Source organism: Plectropomus leopardus, chromosome 4, assembly GCF_008729295.1.
Source record: "Plectropomus leopardus isolate mb chromosome 4, YSFRI_Pleo_2.0, whole genome shotgun sequence".
Lineage (NCBI taxonomy): Eukaryota > Metazoa > Chordata > Actinopteri > Perciformes > Serranidae > Plectropomus > Plectropomus leopardus.
The window spans coordinates 7863255-7884357 of record NC_056466.1 but is presented as its reverse complement, the minus strand read 5'-3'; the positions used below and the strand labels follow the sequence as shown (position 1 = coordinate 7884357).

The window sequence follows — 21103 nt, the reverse complement described above, 5'->3', positions numbered from 1 at the left end:
GAACAGAGACTTGTCGGTCGATATTCAGGCTAACTGACAGGGTAGTGTTGAAATTGATTCTTCTGAGTTGCGTCAAGAACAAATATATTTAAAAGATGTGAAAATAACATAATTACACACTGGCAATTGTTCCATTTATTCTGGCTCAGATGTGACATTTTTAACTGGCACATGCAGTGTCAAAACGGTTAAGGTTACAGCTAAAGCCTGCTTCGTGCTCCACCAACGTGCACCGATTGTGGACATACGTAAGCTCTGTGCTTATTCAGCAGATGTGTGTAAATTGGCGTCCTTGGCTCCAGTCTGTGGTTATAACCCACTAATCCACCCAGCGGAAGCAAAGCCAACGTTATGCTAGAGTGAGGTATTTATATATGGGTGTGATGCTTTGAAACGATAAAGAAGGTGCATCTGGAAAATACATCTAGGGTGCAAGGGGGACATTTGAGGGACATTATCTCAATTTCTGTTTGATTGGTTAGAGGTACTATTTATTCAACATCCCTACCTTGAAACATGCTATAGCAGATGTTAGCATAATGGTACAAATTTAAGACACATTTTGTTATAAGAACACTAAAAACTTTCCTTCAACTGCCCTTTTCTTTGCAGTTTTGGCCTCCAAAATATGACTACACACTACACTGCTCAGAAATGATCATAAAGGAGCAAGGAGTGGATGTGACTGAGCAGCCGAGGACACTATCGACAGAAAGTGTGTCATTCACAGCGGCTGCTCCCTCAATTATGCGTTACTTTAAGCCTTAATATAACATAAACAGGTGACTTATATATAAAAAAATCACTCCCCATACAGTTGTCATGAGGGGTGATATTAGCGATAGAGACTGATATTTTTTGTACCATTCTATAAACATGTTTATTTCTGGTGTAAAGTTGGGCATTTTAGCATGAGGATCTATGTGGATTGACCCACTCACAGAGCCAGCCCCTAGTGGCCAATCAAAGAACTGCATTTTTTTGCACTCCTGCGTTGGCTTCATTTGTCAGCCAGGAAGTCGCCTCTTGTTCACAACCTTACCCGCATGTTTAAATCTGTGCCCTTTAATGGTCATTTTCAAGCTATATTGATGTCCACCTAATTTAGGAAACACTACTATGGGTCATATTTAGAGGAAGGAAGATATGACCTTTGTGTTCACACAGGTTGAAGGACTTGTTGTATTATAAACTTCCACTTCATTCAAATATCATTCGGGATGTCAGTTCAACACCATGTGCATGTGACCAAGCAAAAACCCCAGGGCTTGGAAAATGACCCATGATTCACCACTAAGCCCTGCAAATCTCTGAGAGCAGTTCTAAGCCGAAAAACAATGAGAGCTTAGCACCAAGAGGGAGGACAAATCAAAACCAAAATGAAAAACTTAAACTGGTACGTAAAATAAGAAGTGGGTTAAACTCTGACAAAAGGGCTGTGTAGTATATCATTTCAAAAATATTCTTCCATCTGTGTCTTATTTCATAGCCAAGACGCTGCACTGGCTGTCACATACTAACACACACACACACACACACACACACATACTACCGTGCACGCACAATTCCCCTCCACTCTATCTCCTTGTCTGTCTCTCTCTCCGTCTCTCTGTCTCCTTGTATGGAGTCTGCTACAACATTTTGATTTACTTAAGTGACTCCATTCTGCAATCAGCCTCAGACGTGAGCCGTGTGTGTTTGTCCCTTTTTGCATGTGTGTGTGTTTGAGGCTTAAATACCAGCCACCAGCCGGTAGCCTGAGGTTCATTAGTCTGATCAATGATTGACTCTCCTCTCGTTTTCTCTTCTCTAACAATTTTCTTTTAAATATCTTTTCTGCAGTTTGACCCCACTCTCTGCCTCTATCCTCTATCAAAACTCATTGATTCTTTCTCATGTCGAGAAGGATCTTTTTTTCTCTCTGTCTTTTTCTCCATCCATCGCCATCATTGATTAGGTCTAGTGTTGAGGAGAAATATGTATGTACCTCTCTCTCTCTCTCTCTCTCTCTCTCTCATTCCTCTCTTTAATTCAATGGTTCATTGATTAGTTCTGGTGTTGAGGAGAATTGCATACTTGGTCCCAAAGTAAAAAGCACTAAGTGTTATTCGTGTTTCTCTCCCCGCCTCAGTCTGACCTCCCTTTTGCTTTCAGTATAGACGCTGTCAATAAGCCTTGGCGTCATCCCCCTGTTTGCAAAGAAACTTGTCTGTTTTCTGTTGCTTTTTCCGCTTGGAGCTGATAGCCTTGGCGTCTCTGAGGCAACTAAAGACTGGACGGTGAAGGGTTTTTGGCGTCTTTTTGCTCTCAGGGAGGGTTGAGGGGTGGTGAGCTATTACACCGTCTTTGTTCACTTGTCTTGAAACAAATGGCTCTGCTGGGTTAAAACAATTTACAGAGCCAATACTGGCTTTTTATTGAAAAATAAATCTGGCACAATTAGTTTGATTGATAAGTGTATTTATTATATAATTTATTACATTAAATTTGTTTATCTATAGTGAATGTAAACCTGAACTATACCACATGTGGCATTTTGAGTAGATCAAGCATTTTCTTATAGTTTATGTCCTGTATTTGAATGGACAACTTTGGTTTCATTGCTAATTACTAAGCTTCTCCACATTGTTTATTTATTCTATTTATTTTTATTCAACCTTGTAAAGATGACTCTTTTAAAATTAATGCTGAATGCCTTTGAAACTTTGAGTTTTTGATACAAAACGTGGTTAAATGCATATCAGGTCACCTAAAAAGTACAGGTTATACTTGTAAATGCTAATAAATGATAGATGATAATAAGCCACAGTAAATCAGAATACAAGTCCTGCGGCAGCGTGTGACCTCAACCTTACTTGTATTGTTTTGAGGATCACAGAAAAAGGAGTCTATTGTCCAGCTATGATTTCATGGTTTGTACATAATGAGACAAATAACTATTTTCATTCTGAGAGACTGACTTACAATCGAGAAAATCTGCTTCAAGGAGCTTCAGTTATGATCTGTCACCATCAACAATAATTTTACAGGTTTGTTTATGATCCATCTTGGAATTTTCTGCCAAAATGAATACTTCTTTTGTCCCTCAGACCAACACAGTGTTGCTGTTGAATACAAAAAGAATGCAAGAGGAAGCTTTGGCCCGAGGCAGAAGTGTGAATTAAATAATACACTGTCTGTGTCCCACCCTGTGTTACACTTTGAGGGAGGGAAAAAAGAAATGGTTTGCTGTTCAGCCAGCTTTTGTAAACAAAGAAGAAGAAAGCGGTGCGAGTGTGTGAGTGCATGTGTATATGTGTGAATGACAGAGATGGCAATAAACACTCCGGCTCAGACTTCACTATTGTCAGGCAACATTTGGCTTCCCACGGCATGGAGACATGTAGTATATGGACAGATACAAGGCTGTTGAAAAATGTTCTCAAAGTCTGCTTATTTCAATGAGCAGCAAACACCTTCATCTGCATGTCGTTCTTTTACGCTCTAAAAGGGATGTGTGACTTTCAACACTGACTCTGATATGCAGCAAGAACCATGCTGTATTTTCTCTGTGTCTTTAGTGGTACATAAAAGAGTAGGGGAATCTATGAGCTCAGTTTTGTGATTATCATAAGTACTCACATCACAATTAACTTAAATATATATTTTGAATTAAATAATGCATAAATCAATAATATTTTCTAAAAGCACTAATTTAAAGCACACTATAAAGATACTAGATTGGTTTAACGATTTTTTTTAACTCCCAAAATGCAGCTACATCCAAATTTAAAGTAAATTAATTTATCTTTTAGGGATATTTTCAAGTGATATGATAATGATAATGATGCACACCTGCAGCTTTAATTTAAAAAACAAGGGCTTACCCAGTAACCAGAAATACAGCTAAAAGTTAAGAGCAAAAACACAAAAAATGTTTCTTGACTTCTTGATTAATGACTTGGCATGTGTAAGTACTGTAAATTCAGGTTGGCATTTAAATAATGGCTCAGTCTGCTCACAAGATAAATTTGGCATTATTTGCATTTCTAAAAAACAATGTCATGAGTACGATTGATGATACGTAGTTACCAACAGGCTGTTCTCAGTTTCTCTATTTAACATGAACACTGTTTTTATCCACTTAATATATTCAGTCACTTCTGCTTTGCCATTTTTTGTCGATTGACGTTAATTTACCATCCTTGAACCTTTCTTGTTTCCCCGTGTCTTACATTAAAAGCATACCAGGAAAGGGATTAATTTATGTCCTTTGAGCTGCTGGGAGGCTTTTAATGTAAAACACCTGTGGTTTGTTTTCTTTCTGTAGTTGAGGTAAATAAAGGCCATTATTTGAGCCACTATTGCCAATAGCTAAAGTAAAGCAATGGTGTATTTTCTACTGTTGACATATAAGCTTTATGGTAATTACATAAACTAGCAACCAGGGACGTGCACAAATACAGTACTGGCTGAAGTGGCTCGAGCTGATTTTATGCTATTACACCTAATACAAATGCTGTTGTTAAGACAATAACATCAGGTGAATGAGCATCCAAACTGCATGGCTTACTGATTCTATTGCAAACTGCTGATTGTGGAGAAGCTTGTGATCATACCTGCCCACTGTTGCCTGTTTTCGGGATTTCTAATGCAGTTCTTTTACCCTTGTGATGTGTCCTCTTTAAAGAGCGCCTTAAAAAGTTAAAGCCAGGGTGCTCAAGGGGCACAGGAGGGGGGAGGGTGGGGAAAAAAGTTGCAATGCATGCAAATTGTGGAGGCAAAACCCTCAAACTATGTGCACTTGCATTTTTGTTTGCTTGGACCACCAAGTAAAAAATGTTCATATGGTTGGCTGAGGCGCATGCATACCTCTATAAATACCAAAAAAAAACACCCTCTCCCTGATATCACTTTAATAAGCCTATGAAAACACACTCATAACCGTTGGAAGACTGTGTAAAAGTAGCAGGAATTGCATTGCATCTGCAGTTTCTAGTTTTGATATACTGCACAGTGGGTACTTTCATTAATTATTTAAGTCTTCTGACACGCTACCAGTCTCTAATGATAATTGACCTTCTGTAGTATTTACAGTGATGCAAATTTTGTACACATGTATACCCCCATATGACTATGGCAGGCTTTTAAAATATGTAATTAAAAAACAAATAATCAACAGATGCTTTTACATGGAGCCCTAATTGTTTGCACACATCATGAACTCACTGAGGGGAGTTTCAGCCTCTCCTGAAATTCAACACCATCTGCCCTTAAAAGAATATTTGGGATGCACTGCTGGCTGGTGTTGATATTGCCTTAGATAACAATTACTCAAAGCCACATAATTTATCGAGAAAATCCTTGTGAGTGCTACCCTACGGTGAAAGAAATTCTTATTTTCTACTGTTTTCCTTCTAAGGTGGTGATATCTCAATTATGATATTATGATATCTTAAGTGAAAGCTAGGTATGTGATTTGATATTTACCTGGAAGCACGTTGGCAGATTTATCAATTACATAATGTTCATATTGAACGGTGCATATTACAGTGACAATGGCCTCTTCAAAGAGGTGACAGAGACAGAGGGAGAAAGATCTGAAGGAGGCAGCAAAGGGAAGTGGAAACCTGGTTTCACAGCAGCAGTCAGCCAAGAGGTGACTCATTACCTGAAAGATTTGACATCCAGCTCTTATATACATTATCTCTTTCAAAGTATGTTTGTCTCCATATCTGCAGTTCATTTTGAAGTAGCTATAAACATCGGGACAAGAGGTGAATTTTTAGCATATCAATTAAATTGGACATTGTTATTCTAAGTGGATCATCAAATGCGTCCTTGTGCGAACTTTAGTGTGCCAACATTAGAAGTAGACGGGGACATTACAGCATTAAAAAATGGAACTCAGAATATGAAAATCCCTGCTAACTACTTCATATAAAACTGTCATTCTGTTCCTACAGTAAATCCATCAAGTTCTGATTGCAATTATCAGTCACCAAACTTATCAAACAGAATTAAAGTACACTAAGTTGTTTGATTAAAAAATGCAACGATGCATTTCAAAACAAAATTATTGCTGCCGCTACTATGACAATACTGATAAGCCTGCGATACTGTTTTCTAGTGGTTTAAAATAGGTTGTCTATTTGCCAACCATTGCACCAGTCAGCAAGGGAAAACAAATGATGTTGCCTTACACCAATCCCCTTTTTTTGAATAAGGATGAGAAAGGATCAAGGAGTAACCTGGGCAGAAAAATGAAGCTAACGTGAAAGTGCCAAAAACTGCAGATCCACTTACGGCCACTTGGAGCTGGCTGAGCATGTTTACAGCAGTGTTTTGTTCTCTCTAGCTAATTTCAACATTTGTGACAGCTACACTGGGGTGAATATTTATATATAACTCACCTGTTTAATTAAATAAGGCTTAAAGTTACAGATCTTTACACAATAGCTGTTATCTCATGCAGACTATGGAGAGGACTGCACTGAACTCATGAAGAGTGGATTTTTAAAATGTTCTGATTTTTCGTGGAGCTCTGTGATTGACTTGATCTATTTTTTGAGGTGGGTTTTAGATGTGCTTCCTCACTTGTACAAACACCAACACTCCAGTTGGTTTGTGTGCTTTTTAGGGTCAATCTGCACCTGCAATCAGTGTTGCCACGATTGTGCCTTCCACCATCAGCCACTGACTTGGTCTGAGCAGGCAGGCGGCACAAGTGAATCCTGGTCACTCTTGACATCAAAATTGCACTGCTGTTTGTTCCTGACTTACAATAGTTCCTTCTCTCTGTGATCAGTGCAGCCACGCTCACAGAAACTTCAACAAGATACACAAAAGGCACAACACTGTGCACTTGGTGCAGCATTGCCAAACGACAATATTTACAATGCATTGTCCTGGAAAATAGGGCCCATGAGGTCAACTATGTTTTTTTAAAACTTGATGCTCCAGGACAATTTTGTGCTTCTATCAACTATAAATGTTGCTTGTGCATCACTGTCACAAAAGTTTGAATGAATGGGCCTGGTGTCGAACATCTTTTTGGATTTTATGCTCTGTGGCTTCAAGCCTGATACCCACTTTCCATGCAGTACAGTGAAGAAGACTTTCAGGAACTGCATTTACTGACTGAAAAAAGTACTATTTCCTACCGCCTGTTATGCTTCATACAGCACTTGGTTGTCCCAGTAAACAGCCAATAAAAATAAGTGTTCTGACAGAAAAGAAAAAAGAGAAGGCTGGATTTTCTCTCCCGTTCTCACATTCTCTGTTTTTTCCCTCCCCTGCTCAGCTTCCATCCTCCTGTAAACAAGGAGTTCAAAAAAAACATTGGTCTCTGCATTCGTGTGTACGTCTTCATGTGCAAGAAAATATAAGCTAAAGGCCTCTCGTTTACTTTGCTTCAGTGCTTGACTTCCCACAAAATCACTGGGGCAGAGAAAAGAGAGCTAGAGGAAAGGATATAGAGCGATATGAGCGAATAAAGAAAAAAAAACGGCACGTCTAAAAAGTGCAGGAAGTGGCGAGAGTGATATTTTAGATGTTTGGCTGAACATTGGTTGGTTAGGTCAGGCCGGGAGTACTTTGGGAAAAGAGGACCACACGCATATCCACAAACACTCACACATGCACAACCTTTTAGCCATTTCAAGACCCTCTTTGAAAGCTGTTTCTGATTATGTTTAGATGGCAATGTATATATGAGGAGACGTCTGTCTGTCTCTCTATTTCCATCACTCCATGCAGCTGTCTTTCTTTTTCTCACTCTCCTGCCTTGGAAATCTCCTCCCTCTCCATTTCTCCCTTTCATGCTCCCTCTCCTGATGTAGTCTGACTCTAATTGTGGTTGTCTTAGTTCCTTTTTTCAAACCATCAAAGTCTGTTTCCTATCAAACTCCTGACTGTAAGAAGGCTGATCCAGGGTCATTGGCCAGCCAACGCGACTCTGCATCTGGTGCTTGTCAACCAGCACAGGCAAACAGTTCTCAGATCAGCACTCTGATTTGAACCAAACTCAGCCCCTGTGGTCCCAGCGGTTCAAACAGACAGACTAGGGTTTCATCCTTAACTTGCATCCTGTAACATTTGCCATATGGAGAGCTACTAGGAGCAGGCCTCATGGTGAAATAAGCTCTTATGGTTGGACTGTGATCAAAAATGGCAGCTGTCTAATCTTGGTGTGTCCACTGTTGAATAAAAATGCAAAATATGGTCTGCACACTGCACTAATTTAGAGTTGTCTGTTTAGGAAGTTAGGATCAAAACAAAGTAGCCTGATTTGACTAGTGTGATTGATCTGAACTAAATGAGATTGAATTTACTCCACTATCACCCCCAAAACATAGATCTAGCCCAAATTTTGAGTCATGCTTGTGATACTTTCAGCAGGATTTGTATCAGTCACACAGTGAAGCCTTTCTGCAATGTCTCTCTATATATAATATTCTGGAAAAACAAGTGTCTGTGAAAACCAACTCAGATCTATAACCACTGTCAAAACCATGCTGTTATCATATGAAGACCCACGAAAAGCAAATCACCCATCAGATGAAGACCAAACTCAAACTACACATCAAACTAACCGGTTTTTAGAAATGGTGGATGCTGTTGCTGCACTGGCTCATGTGTTACCAATCAATGTATACCTAAATCACTCAAGGTTCCTCTAGTGCTCGGAGGGTACATGCTCTGAGATAGGAGACAAAAAGACCCCCAAGCAGTGTTCTACGAACTACAATCATTCCTGGTTCTTGTGGTGTGGACACAATAAAATGAGTGCTTCTTAGAAGGAGGCATATAAAAAAAAAATTGCGGTCTGAAAATGCTTAATGTCAGGTAGACTGGGACAACAACGGACACAACCAACAAGGATGGCTTTAATAGACCCCTGATTATGGCTCCTGCAGCCAAAAAACTATTTTCATGGTGGTTTAACTTCCTGAATATTCTGCTTTCAAAATGCCTTGCAGTTTTTTTAGACACACTTTCTGTACAAACTGATTCCGATAATCTAACAGTCCTGGTTACATTTACCGTTTTTAATTCACAGATTGCTGACCTTCCCTTGGACTTCCAAACTTAATTGGTCTCTTTTGTGTTAATATCTGTCAGTTGCTCTCCAAGAGTAGATAACATGTTGGGGTTTTGATTGATAAGACACAGAAGCCGACATGAAAGAAAGGAAAGGCTGGAAAGCAAACAAGCAATAAATGGCGGGGAGAAACCGTGACAGAGATGGAGAAAGTGGTCTGATTCCCACCAAGGCTGGCTGATCTCATGAGGACAACCGTTGGCAGCACACTGGAAGTCATCAGAAGTTCAAACCTCCACACGCCGCTGATTGCCAAGAGCCATAAGTGATCTCAACATTCATCATAAGCAAGCAACATGAAAAATAACTACAGCTCATATATAGTGGAGTCTGCAATGGACAAAGTCAGGAGGAAACTGAGGGAGGATGGAAATAATGGCTTGAAAGTTGGGAAGAATTTAATAGACCTGAATGATTATGTCTGCAATACAACATATTAACATGACCTACTCTGCAAAAGACCATTTGTCTTCTTTTACTACCTGCCTAGTTGAGAAGAAATATGGCAAAATATGAGCAGGTATCTCAATATTCAGAGCATGTGAACACACATGCTGCCGAGCAGCAGCTGGATGTTTCGATTGAGACGTGAAAGTTCCCAAGACGGGGGAGGAAGTGCAGAAGAATGTGCTTTCCAAATAAATCCAATCGCTCTGATCTCACTTAGACATGACAGTTAAATCTAAACGCAGACGGATAATAATAACCAGTCTTTTACAAATGAATGAGATTTGACTGATGTAGGTTTTGCAAAAAAACCTTTTTTCGCAGAGGGGGACAAAGCTGCTTAAAGATTATATTCGATATGAATGTCTGTTTTTGTTAATTTTTATAAAAATTTAATTCAATACTAATGTCAGAGAGCAGATTTATCGCTTAGGGAGAAATAAACCCAATGAATCAGTCAAATTCCAGTCCAGACTACAGATTTTCTAAAAAAAATAGTGAAGTGAAGTCCCTTTACCATGTGTTACTGGTAAGTACAATCTGGCTGCATACTCCTCTTCCTCTTCTTCCTCCTCCTCCTCCTCTTCCTCTGAGTCTGGCTCAGCCACGTCGCCTAACAACAGGTTGCCATGTGGACTGGCTGATTGTGGATGTGATTGGTCAATGACAGGTGATGGACAGGAGGGGGAGGGCATTGGAGAACCTATGAAAGACACAACCAAAAAAAAAAAAAAAACACAAATGAATGATGAATTTGAAAAATGGATAAATGTAGCAACAACAACCAAAATCTTAAAAATGAAAAGAAATGAGTGAGCAATGAAGTATGGCGATGTCTGCTGATGGTTTGGGTGAAAAATGTGGCATCACACTGACTCCTGGGTTGGAATAGAGTCACATAGAAGGCATCGAAACTCCAAGCTGCTGCCATAAATCTGCACAAACACTATTCATCCAGGACTCTGCTGTGTCTCCTCTGCAGCTCTTTGGCTGCGGTGCCTAGGGGAAGTCCGGCAGTCTTTCATACCCATCCTCACTGTCCCTCCTCATCCCTCCTCATCCCTCTCCAATTTCAAGGACAGAGTTTGATTAAATTCCACAATGAATCTCCACTATTTGTGATTGAATGAGAACTTGGTCCAAGTTTATGAACTGTGTGAGGTGTCAGTCTGTGCAGAGCTGGCTATATGTTGTGCCTGTGTGAGACCAGACTTGCAAGCGGACTGTGCAAAAATCAATTGTGTATCGATGCGGTAACCTTGGCATTTAGTGTCTTCTGAATGTTAAATGGCCCCACTGTGTTTGCGCATGTGCATATTTGTCTTTTTGTGTGTGTTTAGCCCTGGCAGATAACTCAGTCCAGCCTCCATACAAATGTGTTAGCACAAAAGAATGTAATTAGTTGTTGAAGAAAACCCTCATTTCATTTACATCACTTGCCATGCCGGCTGGCTTTACAGATATAAATATAATGCGTCTCTTTCTAAATCTCTTGATCTCTCACATTCACAAGCAACAAGGGAAAATTGAAATACAAAGTCAATGTTAGGGTCATTTGCTGGAAAAAGAATTGCATCTTGTTTGGCTGATCCTTGATAGAGATGCTGAGAACACCTCTTTTAAGCCCTTGTCTCTCTAAAATAACAAATTAATCTGTTGTATTATTTTTTAAAGAAATAACAAAAATAATGAGGACATTGTATACTCGATATCTATTTTTTTCAGGTGCATGGGATGAAAAATATAAACACTCGAGACATTTTAAACACACAGCCGGTCTTGTCCCTTCTAGCTATCAACTGTATATCCCATCCTGACATTAATTTCTGGTTTGTAGTTTCAGGCTATGAGCAAAGCAGATTGATAAAAACATCCAAAATAACATGACACAAGTCTCTGTTTAATTATTTACTAGAGTGCCTTGTTTTATTCCCCTTTCACCGAGATAGAAAATCACATGGATGTGGCATTTTCTATTAAAAACCCAACCCCCCTTTATCTTCCCTAGAGTGATGTAGTGGATGAAAAAAAAGAAGAAAAGCCGTGCGGCATTTGCTGTAGAAACAGGAACAACATAGGATTAGTGGTACATGTGGGCATTATTAAACAGCAGATATGGTTCACTGGTTTGACTACATAGTTTGTGCAGAAATGATCGGCGCTGCACTGGCTGTTTATGTGAAGCCCTTCACCTTGATTGATCCTCCTGTGACATTTTTAATCAGTTTCTGAGTACTAGAACGCCTGAGTTTGTTTTATTGTTATTAGCATTATCAAAACGCTTGATTTCCTTAGGCCATTTTAATATTCCATGATAGTCAAAAGACAGTTCTGACAGTCTTTTTCTCCCTGATGAGATTTAATTCCTGGGGCAAACAATGAATAGTCCATCATTATGTCATACAACTTAATTTAGTTAAACTCATGCCTGCAAAATATAAACAAGCAGTAGAAAATCAATATTTGCACTCTAAATAACAACTATACAAAGATACATGTTCAAAATCACATAAACAAAACATTTTTTACTTAACAAGAATTCTTGCACTTACTATTTGTTAACATTGACAGCAGAAGTTGAAGCCACCCCCAGATTCACTCTGTTTTTGGAGCGAGCTTTGTCCAAATTGTGTTTCACTTAACTATAACTATATTTGTGGGGGGTTTTTTGGCACCGTGTCCGTAATTTTTGTAGCTACTTTCTTATTTAGTCCTGACCTCACCTGCACACTGTGCCTAGAAACGTCTTAAAAATAGCAAAATAAAAATCAAATACAGGCAGAGGGCAGAGTCTCTACAGCTAAATGCACCTCCACACTCTTCTAGTGAGTCATGAGTGATGATTGAGGGAGATTACTTTTGTTTTGAGTATAGTATATCTTAGTATATCTCAGATAAGTCTATTTAAAAAAATATGTTCTTGGTTCAATAATGAAAACTAGTTAAAGCATTAAGCACATTCTTTCAAAGTGAAGAAAACTTTTAAAACACATCACTAATATACTATTTGCAAAGTTTTGTTCCTCAAAAATTTAGCAATAATCTCCTAAAGTAGCAACGACTCCATAGTTTTTAGCAAACCGCTCAAATAGAAGGAATCTGTGCACTTGTTAGGGACTATTTTCAGCACCGGAGTAATCCGCATTTGGTGCTCTAGTGAGTATTTGGTGCAGCAGGATGCTGTATGTTGAACTGAGTCAAATTAAACTACAGTGTGTGTTCATGGTAGGAACATATCACCCACTGCAACAGTGTGGCTCACTGATGTGTTTTTAACACAAATGGAGTGTCATGGCAGAGGAAAACTGTACACACGCAGTACTTGTTAGTAGGATACACTCATTGTTGGTTCTGGACAAGTGGACACCTTCGGGGCAGAACAACGAAGCCAAAGCAGAAGTGCCAAAAAATGCATTTCCCGAGTCAATCCTCATAGACACCCCGTTTAACTTAAACTAACTTTACAGAAGAAATAAACATGTTTACAGACTTGTGCAAAAAATGGTTTCTGTCTCTAAAGCGAATTTCCCCGTTTATGACATCTGTGCAGAGGGTGAATTTTTATATAACTCACCCATTTTAATATTATTATGGCTTAAAGTTATGCATAATTAAGGAATTGGACGCTTTGAGTTACTGCGAGGCACCACCTCGGGTTCTCAGTCAGATCCATCCCTTGCTAAATGGATTACTATATGCTATGGTCCAAAACAAAACAAAGCAAAGCAAAGAAAAACAAAACAAAGGCAGCCAGGGGTTCTCACACTGAAGAGCTACATATTTGTTCTTTCAAGGTCTCAGCTGGGGTAAAGTCTCTGCTAGCTCCAAGAGAAGAGAAACTGGGGATCTCAGTTTTCACATAATCATACAGCGCATGAAACAATTACTGCACTGTGTACATCTGCCTGTGTGTGTGTGTGTGTGTGTGTGTGTGTGTGTGTGTGTGTATGTGTGTGTGTGTGTCTCAGAGAGCAGGTAATAAAACCATCATTTGCTGGATTGTTCCAACAGAGAGTGGTGGTGTTTGTCGTGCCAAAAGTTTTGGATTCACATCCAAGTCTAGTTGACTCTCAGTGGTCTAAATCAGCCAATACTGCCTGAAGGAGAGACACAGACACACACACACACACATAAAGTGGTGCACACACACATACATAAACATGCATGAAGAAGCATAACCACATTACGCAAGTACATACTAACCACATTTCAGACACACACACACACACACACACACACACACACACACACACACACATACACACACACACACACACACGCATGGAAAGATAAAAGAAACTGGATGAGACTGCAGAAAAAATAATTAGAGAAATTGAAGTGTTTCACATGAAAGAGTCAAAGATAGAATGAGCAAAGGGGAGTGGAGGGATGCCCTGATGGAGTTTAAGGGGCCCTGCAGAGTTTTTTTTAGATCAAACTAAAGTTGTATTTAAAATCAGTGTCACTGTCTAAAATCGTTGTGTGTACTTTATTTAGTGAAGTTGTTGCGACTTAAAAATGACAAGTTTAATTAAATCAATCTTTTTAAGTTTTAGCAACTTCAGTTAACCAAGTTTACTGTGCTATATTTGTATTCTGCAGGTTGCAAACTAGTAAATCATATTTGTATTTTCTTAAACATGTTAACAAACACAATCTGCAGATCTCTTAACTTCATCATTGGCAAAATTGTCTTTATGATGATCAAGATAAGTCAGACTAATGTGATTCACTGAAGTTGCTAACACTTAGAACAAAGTAATTTCACTCATCACTTTAAATTTGCAACAACCTTAAAATATTAAGTAAATACAGCTGCATTTTGAGTAACAATTAACAATTAACAATTACATATACATATAAATAAGGATTTATAGTTATACTTTCCTTTTTCAAGGCAATGGGTTTTCCAAGCTTATTTTAAGTAAGATCAACCTATCAGATTTTACAGCGTGACTTTGCATGTATAAACACGTGCACAAGAACAAACAAAACAGTAACCCACATGTAAAGCATTGCTCCATAGCACTACTAGTGGACAAAACCCCCCGCAGCTTTAAGTTGCTGGCCAAGAACGGCAATGTTACCAATTCAGCTGATTCAGGGACTTTGCAGCATGTCTCTCCCCATCTAACTACAAAAGGCTGCTTTTCATCATCAACGGGCCACACATGCTGAGCTATAGAGCTACAGCGCTAAAGAGAGCTAATAAAAGCACTCAACAGCACGCAGTGCTTTCAAAACAAACTGTATAACAAGAACTGAAAAAGTTGGTAGTGTATACTATGGCAGCTATTTCACAACACAAATGTCCAATCGGAGCAGGATGTGTACATGATGTGTTCACAGAACTACAACTTCACAAGAGGCCAGAGACCTTCCACTTTGTATCTGTACGTGTGAACGCAGCAATAGCCTGTCATTTGCATGCTGGGTAAGATTCCCATCTCTGCTGCTCTGAAAATCTGTTGTCACCATCTACAACAAAAGCATAACCTCATCACAAAAGGTCTACGATGTTACACCCCACCTAGAGTTCCCGTTCTAGGTAACTCTTATTCTCTGGTCTATGTTTTCCCCAAAATCCACCTGCATTGTTGTGGAGTTGGGGAAAATCTCTAGGTCGACATTCTCTGTTTTTTTTCATGCTCTCTGTCAATCTCCATATCAAAGACGCCCTGGTACAAAGCATTGTCACTGGGATTACAGCGAGAGAGAGGGAGGGAGAGAGACGGAGAAATTTTGCTCGAAGGTCTAAAGAAAAACCTTACCTTCCTTAACTCTAACTCATGAAATTCGGTGTGTGCGTATAGTAAATGGGTCACAGGCAGATATTGTGATTGTCAAAAGGTCTGCCACAGCTGTCCAGTTGGCTCCGCAGGGACACGGTGTTGAGCTGGGCTATGATTACTTGGGAGCTTGTTGTTCTGACTCAAGACAATATTCTTGTAATGCCTTGATCAATGGAGTAAAAATAACTTTGCAATGAAATACTCAGTCTGTCAAATGGCTAGGTGCCTCCTGGCATCTCCCCACTGCGCCTGAGGGAACGAGGTAATGCTGCTTTCACATCATGAGGGAATAACAGGCAGAACAACTTGGCGCTTCAAATACTTGGAAGTCTTCTGGTGTCTGAACTGAAGCCACCGAGACTCCAGAAATGAAATGTTAAGGAGGCTTTATTGCTCCTGATCTGCTTTCTCCCCCTGCACTCAGCACACATGTATGTAATTATGATACATTTTCAGTTCATTTTAAAAGGCAAGGAAAACACTGGAATGTTTTTATAAGAATTACAAAATAATCTTAGTTATTGGTCAAAGTGAAATGAAACCTGAGGTGTAGTGCACTATTTTCTCATAGGAATTTGCTGCATGCAGCATTACACTAGGAGGTACTGTGTACTCCCCTTACCCCACCCAACGTCTGCATCCCTCTCTCCGTTTGCTCTCTCTGCTCTACCTCAGACTATGCCTGACAGAGGGGGAGGAAAAGGTAGAGCAAGGCAGGGACCACAAAATGATGGACTAGAGTGAGAGATAAAGGACGAGAGGAGCAATGCCCCGGGACTACCAGGATGGGCGTGGTTTTGCATGCTGGAATAATGCAAGCTTTGGGGCTCTCCATGACCATCTTAGCCTCTTAGAGTGTGTTCATAAGTTTTCCACTTAATATGACAACCTGCTGTCACCTTTGTAAGAATGCAGAACAAAAGTCCTGGGGCAGTATTCACAAATATTGTGCGAAAACTCTCAGAGCGCTTCTAATTAAGCCTAAAAGTTTCTGAAGAGGAGTCCTAGCTTAGGTGTGTTTTAGGAAAATTCTGAGAGCAATTCTGAGCAAGGAAACCTTTAAGTTAGTGTGGAGGTGTGGTTGACACATTGCAAGGTGAGATACAATCTATTAAAAGATGTGATCGGTTCTCGCAGACATGTCATTTTGTGAGACTGCAAGGTGTGGACACCGCGTGGAAATAAATGAACTGCTTTACAGTATGGGACTGTGAAAGTGTGGTTTGCATGATCACACTGCAGACCTCTTGCATTTTCCAGTCATCAAGTGCTTTAGTGTTGTGATCATTTAATTTCTGGCAATAAATCATCATATCTTTGGGTGGGAGATGTGAGTGCATCTCTAATCATCTCGACCACAAACATTATTCCTGCAGGATCTCATCTGTGTTTAATTTACTCACTGTCAGCCATTGTTTAGAGAATAAAGCTCTGACCTCTTTGTCTTTCCAACATCTTCTTCTCTGCTAAAGAAACTCCAAAGCCTTTTAAAAGTCCTATCTACTCCTAACAGTTTTTCATCGTAAAAGCTCTCTTAAGGGCCAAGATCCTTTGTGAATAACTTTTATCTTAACCAGGATCTTATTTAAGGATAAATTCTTAGAAAATGTCATAATTCTAAGATTTTTTAAAGAATTCTGTCACAAGGGAATTATTTTTGTGTGATAAAAATCAAACTTAGCAAAGTATATGCGAGTTCTACTTCTAAAGCTTGGGAAATTAGGCAGACTGGACTGAATAATACACGAATGCAATGTGAGATCAATTTTTTTCTCCAGAAAACAGCCTGATCCCACATAGCTGGCTGTTAGCAAATGATGCGTTTATTCTAGCATTGCTCGGGGACATGGCAGGTGCATTGCTCATGTCCCAAGGAAGCAGCGTGATGTGTGAGAAGCTGTTTGGATGACAGTTTTTGAGAAAGCTGCAAGCAGCAATACTGGAGGCCAAGCAGTAGGCCCATTTTGAACAGGTACTGCTTTAGTCCAGTTAAAAAGTATATCCAAGTCTAAGTATTCCAACACAATCTTTTGTTTATATGCTGCAGAACTACCATGTTGTTTTCATGAAAAAGTGAAAACACTTTTACTTTGGAGTTTTATTACTGGAGGTAACTGACAACTGACTAAAAGTTCTTGTTTTTTTGCATCTTATTGCGCAGTTTCATCATAATGAAATATGTCAACACAAACAGTCTCAAAGCTGCAGCTCGGACTGAAGAACAGTTGGAAGTAGGACATGCGACAAAGCCAAAACTAGTCCATCTTTTCTCAAACCACAGAGGAAAAAACAACTAAACAAACATATCATGCTGCAAGCAGTGCAACAAGCACATTCTGTTGCATGACTTAGTGATTGAGAATTTTCCCTTATGTGGCTTGTTTATTTTGTAATTATCTTATTATCTTGTCAAATGTTTACTTCTGTGGATTCAAAGTTAAATATAGTCTTGACAACAAAACTTCCCTGCAGTCCGTCTGTTGTGTTTGAAGAGAGGGATGGAGACATTTGTTTGATCGAAACAGGACATATTTGGGGTTAGACAGTGGCTCAACTGGCCCCTGGTGTACTCTAGCAATGACTGGTTTATGTCGCCTCAATGGAAAAATCTGCAACGCTTTTTAACCTGGTAGCCTTGTCACGCAAAACAAGTGCAACCTTAGATCTCACCCAGCTGTTGTAGAGAAGGCGAGTGTGGTTTTATGTGTGTGTGCGTTTGTGTATCTGTATGTTTTGAACACCTGGCTTCTTCAGTGCCTCCTCATTCTTCATCCCTGCTTGGCTTGGTTTTGGCAGACACACACACACGTACACACACATACACACATATATCTGTCTGCTGTAGTGTCCTGAGGAAGCTCCCTCTGTACTCTCCCTCATTGTTTTCTTGGCCTCTCTCTACAGGCGGCTTTACTTTTTATCTTTCCTCCTGTTTTCCTGTGAACTCTCGTCCACGCTGGTCACCCCCAGCTGTGCAGCACAGTAGGTGTGTTCTACTTTGCCTCGTAAAGTTTCCCTGGACAAATCAATAACAGCTAAATTTACATTTTAATGCAAATCATCACAAGTTAGAGCTACTAAATCTTGACAGTAATTGCTTTTTAAACTTTCCCAAGACAAATTAAGGACAAAAAGAAGTAAAAGACAGAATTTAAAGTAAGTATGCAATATACCACAAACACTAACACAGACAGCGCACAGATTTAATGTTTTCCTTTTCTGCAGCCAAACAGCATCTGTGCAGGACTGATAGTGACGATGATCAATAGCTGTGACACAATCACTTCACCACCTGCTCAAATTTCTGACAAAAATCATCAGAGCTCACTTTTTGGACAGTAAATAAACAGTTTGTAAAAGTCTCAACTCCACTGCACCAAATTTATTGGAGGAGGAAGTAACGAAAATGATGAATTTTCGATCAAATAAAGGTTAATGAAAGGTTAGAGGTTAATAGAATACACAAAAAAACAACAAATCAACAGCTATCCAAATAAGTTTTAAATTACACTTAGTCAATTGAGTTTAATAACACAGTTGTAAAGCACTTAAACCTTTGGTAGTGACTGATATGTTCCCCACAACGACTGTGGTTCAAAATGTGTATTGGACTGAATATGTATTCAACCATTGTTAGTTAAATAATTCCAATTAACGTAACTGATAATGGTTTATTTTTGTCTATGTCTACTTTTGGTTGTTGGTTCATTAGCATTTCATTTTGCTGTTTTCAAAAGGCACATTTAATTTAAAGCATTTTTTAATCAAATATACTAATATATTTAATTTTTGGTAGACACACACATAGACACAAACAGGGTGCACAGCAGCAGTAAAATGACCACCCAGCAGTTGGCTATTGGTATTCTGTTGGTTACTGTCATTTTCCAGCACAGACGAAAAGAAGAAAATAACATTTCTGTTGTTGTGATCATAGCGAGTGAAGCGGAGATTATGTCTATGAGGCTGCAATCAGAAGACAGAATATTTCCACATGTAATGCTTGTCACAAATGGCTTGCTTGTGTTTACATACTCAATACCTTCTGTTGCATATTGTGGCTACAGTACATATCTGGTTTAATGAGCCATATGTCTGATTGGGCCGATTTTCACTGACTCCTTGTATTCACATTTACCAGAGACGGTTCTACAGGCGTGGACCATTGGCAAACACATTACTGATGTGCACAGTGATTCCCAACCAGAAATCAATCACTGTAATAGAGAAACAGACCTACCCCCTGGGGTTCTCTTCTGCAGTTATAAGTGAGTACGTGGAGAGATTGTGGAGTAGCTGAGCTAATTTTGAAAAAAATAAATTAAAATTGAAATTGCGATTTGGTGAAAATGAATACATCCATGTATTTGTGTTTAGGCAAAAGATAGACATTTAAAATGGATTTAATCTTATTGGCACATTAAGTGATAAATTACTAGTGACAAATGGCAGCCTGCACAGGACACATTTTAAACCAACTGGAGTGAGTTATAAAACCTGAGCACCAGAGTAACTGATCAAATTAAAAAAACATTAAGTGTAACATTAGTTTAAATTAGCAGATTTCTAAAATGTCATGTCAATGTAGGGGAATCTCATCTGATCAGGCTGTGGGGGAACGTCAGACAAAAAGATTGAGAGCCAATGTTGCATTGAGTTTTTAGTTGTTCAACAAGTGGTGCTGTATAAATTTGAACTTCAATGAATTGACTTAGTGGGTTTTATCTTAACTATGTTACATGTGATGTGACTTATATGTCACATTATATTCAAAAGTATCTATTTTAACACAAACTATGATTTTTTTTTTCTAAACTTAACCAAATAGTTTTGTTGCTTTAAGTTTTGGAGATAAAACATATGCCTTCTGAGAACATGCAATTATATTTTGAAAAAGACAATGTGTATGTACAAACCAAAATCAACGATCCATCCCTGGGCACCAAAAACTGATGCCAGAGGGATACCTCAAGTGGCACAGTTTGAAGCATAAAGCAACTGCCGTATCTGACAAGTTGGGAGTGAGAATGTGTTGAATCTGCCATGGCTCCGTGTGACAGATGGTGTTAGCAGCACTGAATGTTATATTGCTTAACATTTCACACTTTCATTTGGTGATATCTGGGGTCAATGGTGGTAATAATAAGTGTAATTTACTGACACAGCATCCGCAGTTATATTCAGAATTACACATTGGACTTGGATCAAAAAAAAAAAAATCCTTGAGCAGCTATTCTGTAAGAAATACAACAAAATAAGAGCTACTGGTGTCTCTTCACAGAAGAATACAAACAAAAAAGTTTGGGTTGAGAGTATTCCTCACCTCATGTTGCTTAACTAAAGACGGCTAAAGAAGACAGTCAAAACAGTCAACAGTGTCACTGACTGTGCGAAAGAAAACTACTACAGGCAGTTACAGAAGGTAGATGCATCTGTATGTTATTATTGACAAAAAGGTCTCCATAAAGTGTATAAAAATATTTTTTTAATATAATAAACTTAAGGATTATAACTTTCAGTAAACAAAAATAGGAAATGTGATGTTTGAATCTGCAGTATTTAAATCACTGATGAAGAAAATCCCCTTTTTTTGTGATTTAGGGTGATCCAACGGCTGCACTTTTACGTAGAAAAAGCAGCCTGAAGCTACTCTACAAAATCAGAGGGTTCTCTGAGTCATTACGGTTATATATATAACCACTAACCCAACTCAAGAATCTATTTGTGTGCTCAGTGCATGCACGGCCTCTTGTAATGTGAAAAGGGAAGTCAGGCTCTCTTC

The 21103-nt window shown here is 39.0% G+C and overlaps 1 protein-coding gene across 2 annotated transcripts in view; it reads right to left on the bottom strand.

The window, feature by feature from the left end:
- Positions 1–21103, bottom strand: part of tenm3 (teneurin transmembrane protein 3) — a 266761-nt gene that overhangs the window by 167987 nt on the left and 77671 nt on the right. For both annotated transcript variants that reach the window (XM_042484304.1, XM_042484305.1), the window contains exon 5: positions 10047–10232. In XM_042484304.1, the coding sequence (XP_042340238.1) occupies positions 10047–10232 (186 nt within the window). The remainder of the gene's footprint in view (positions 1–10046; positions 10233–21103) is intronic.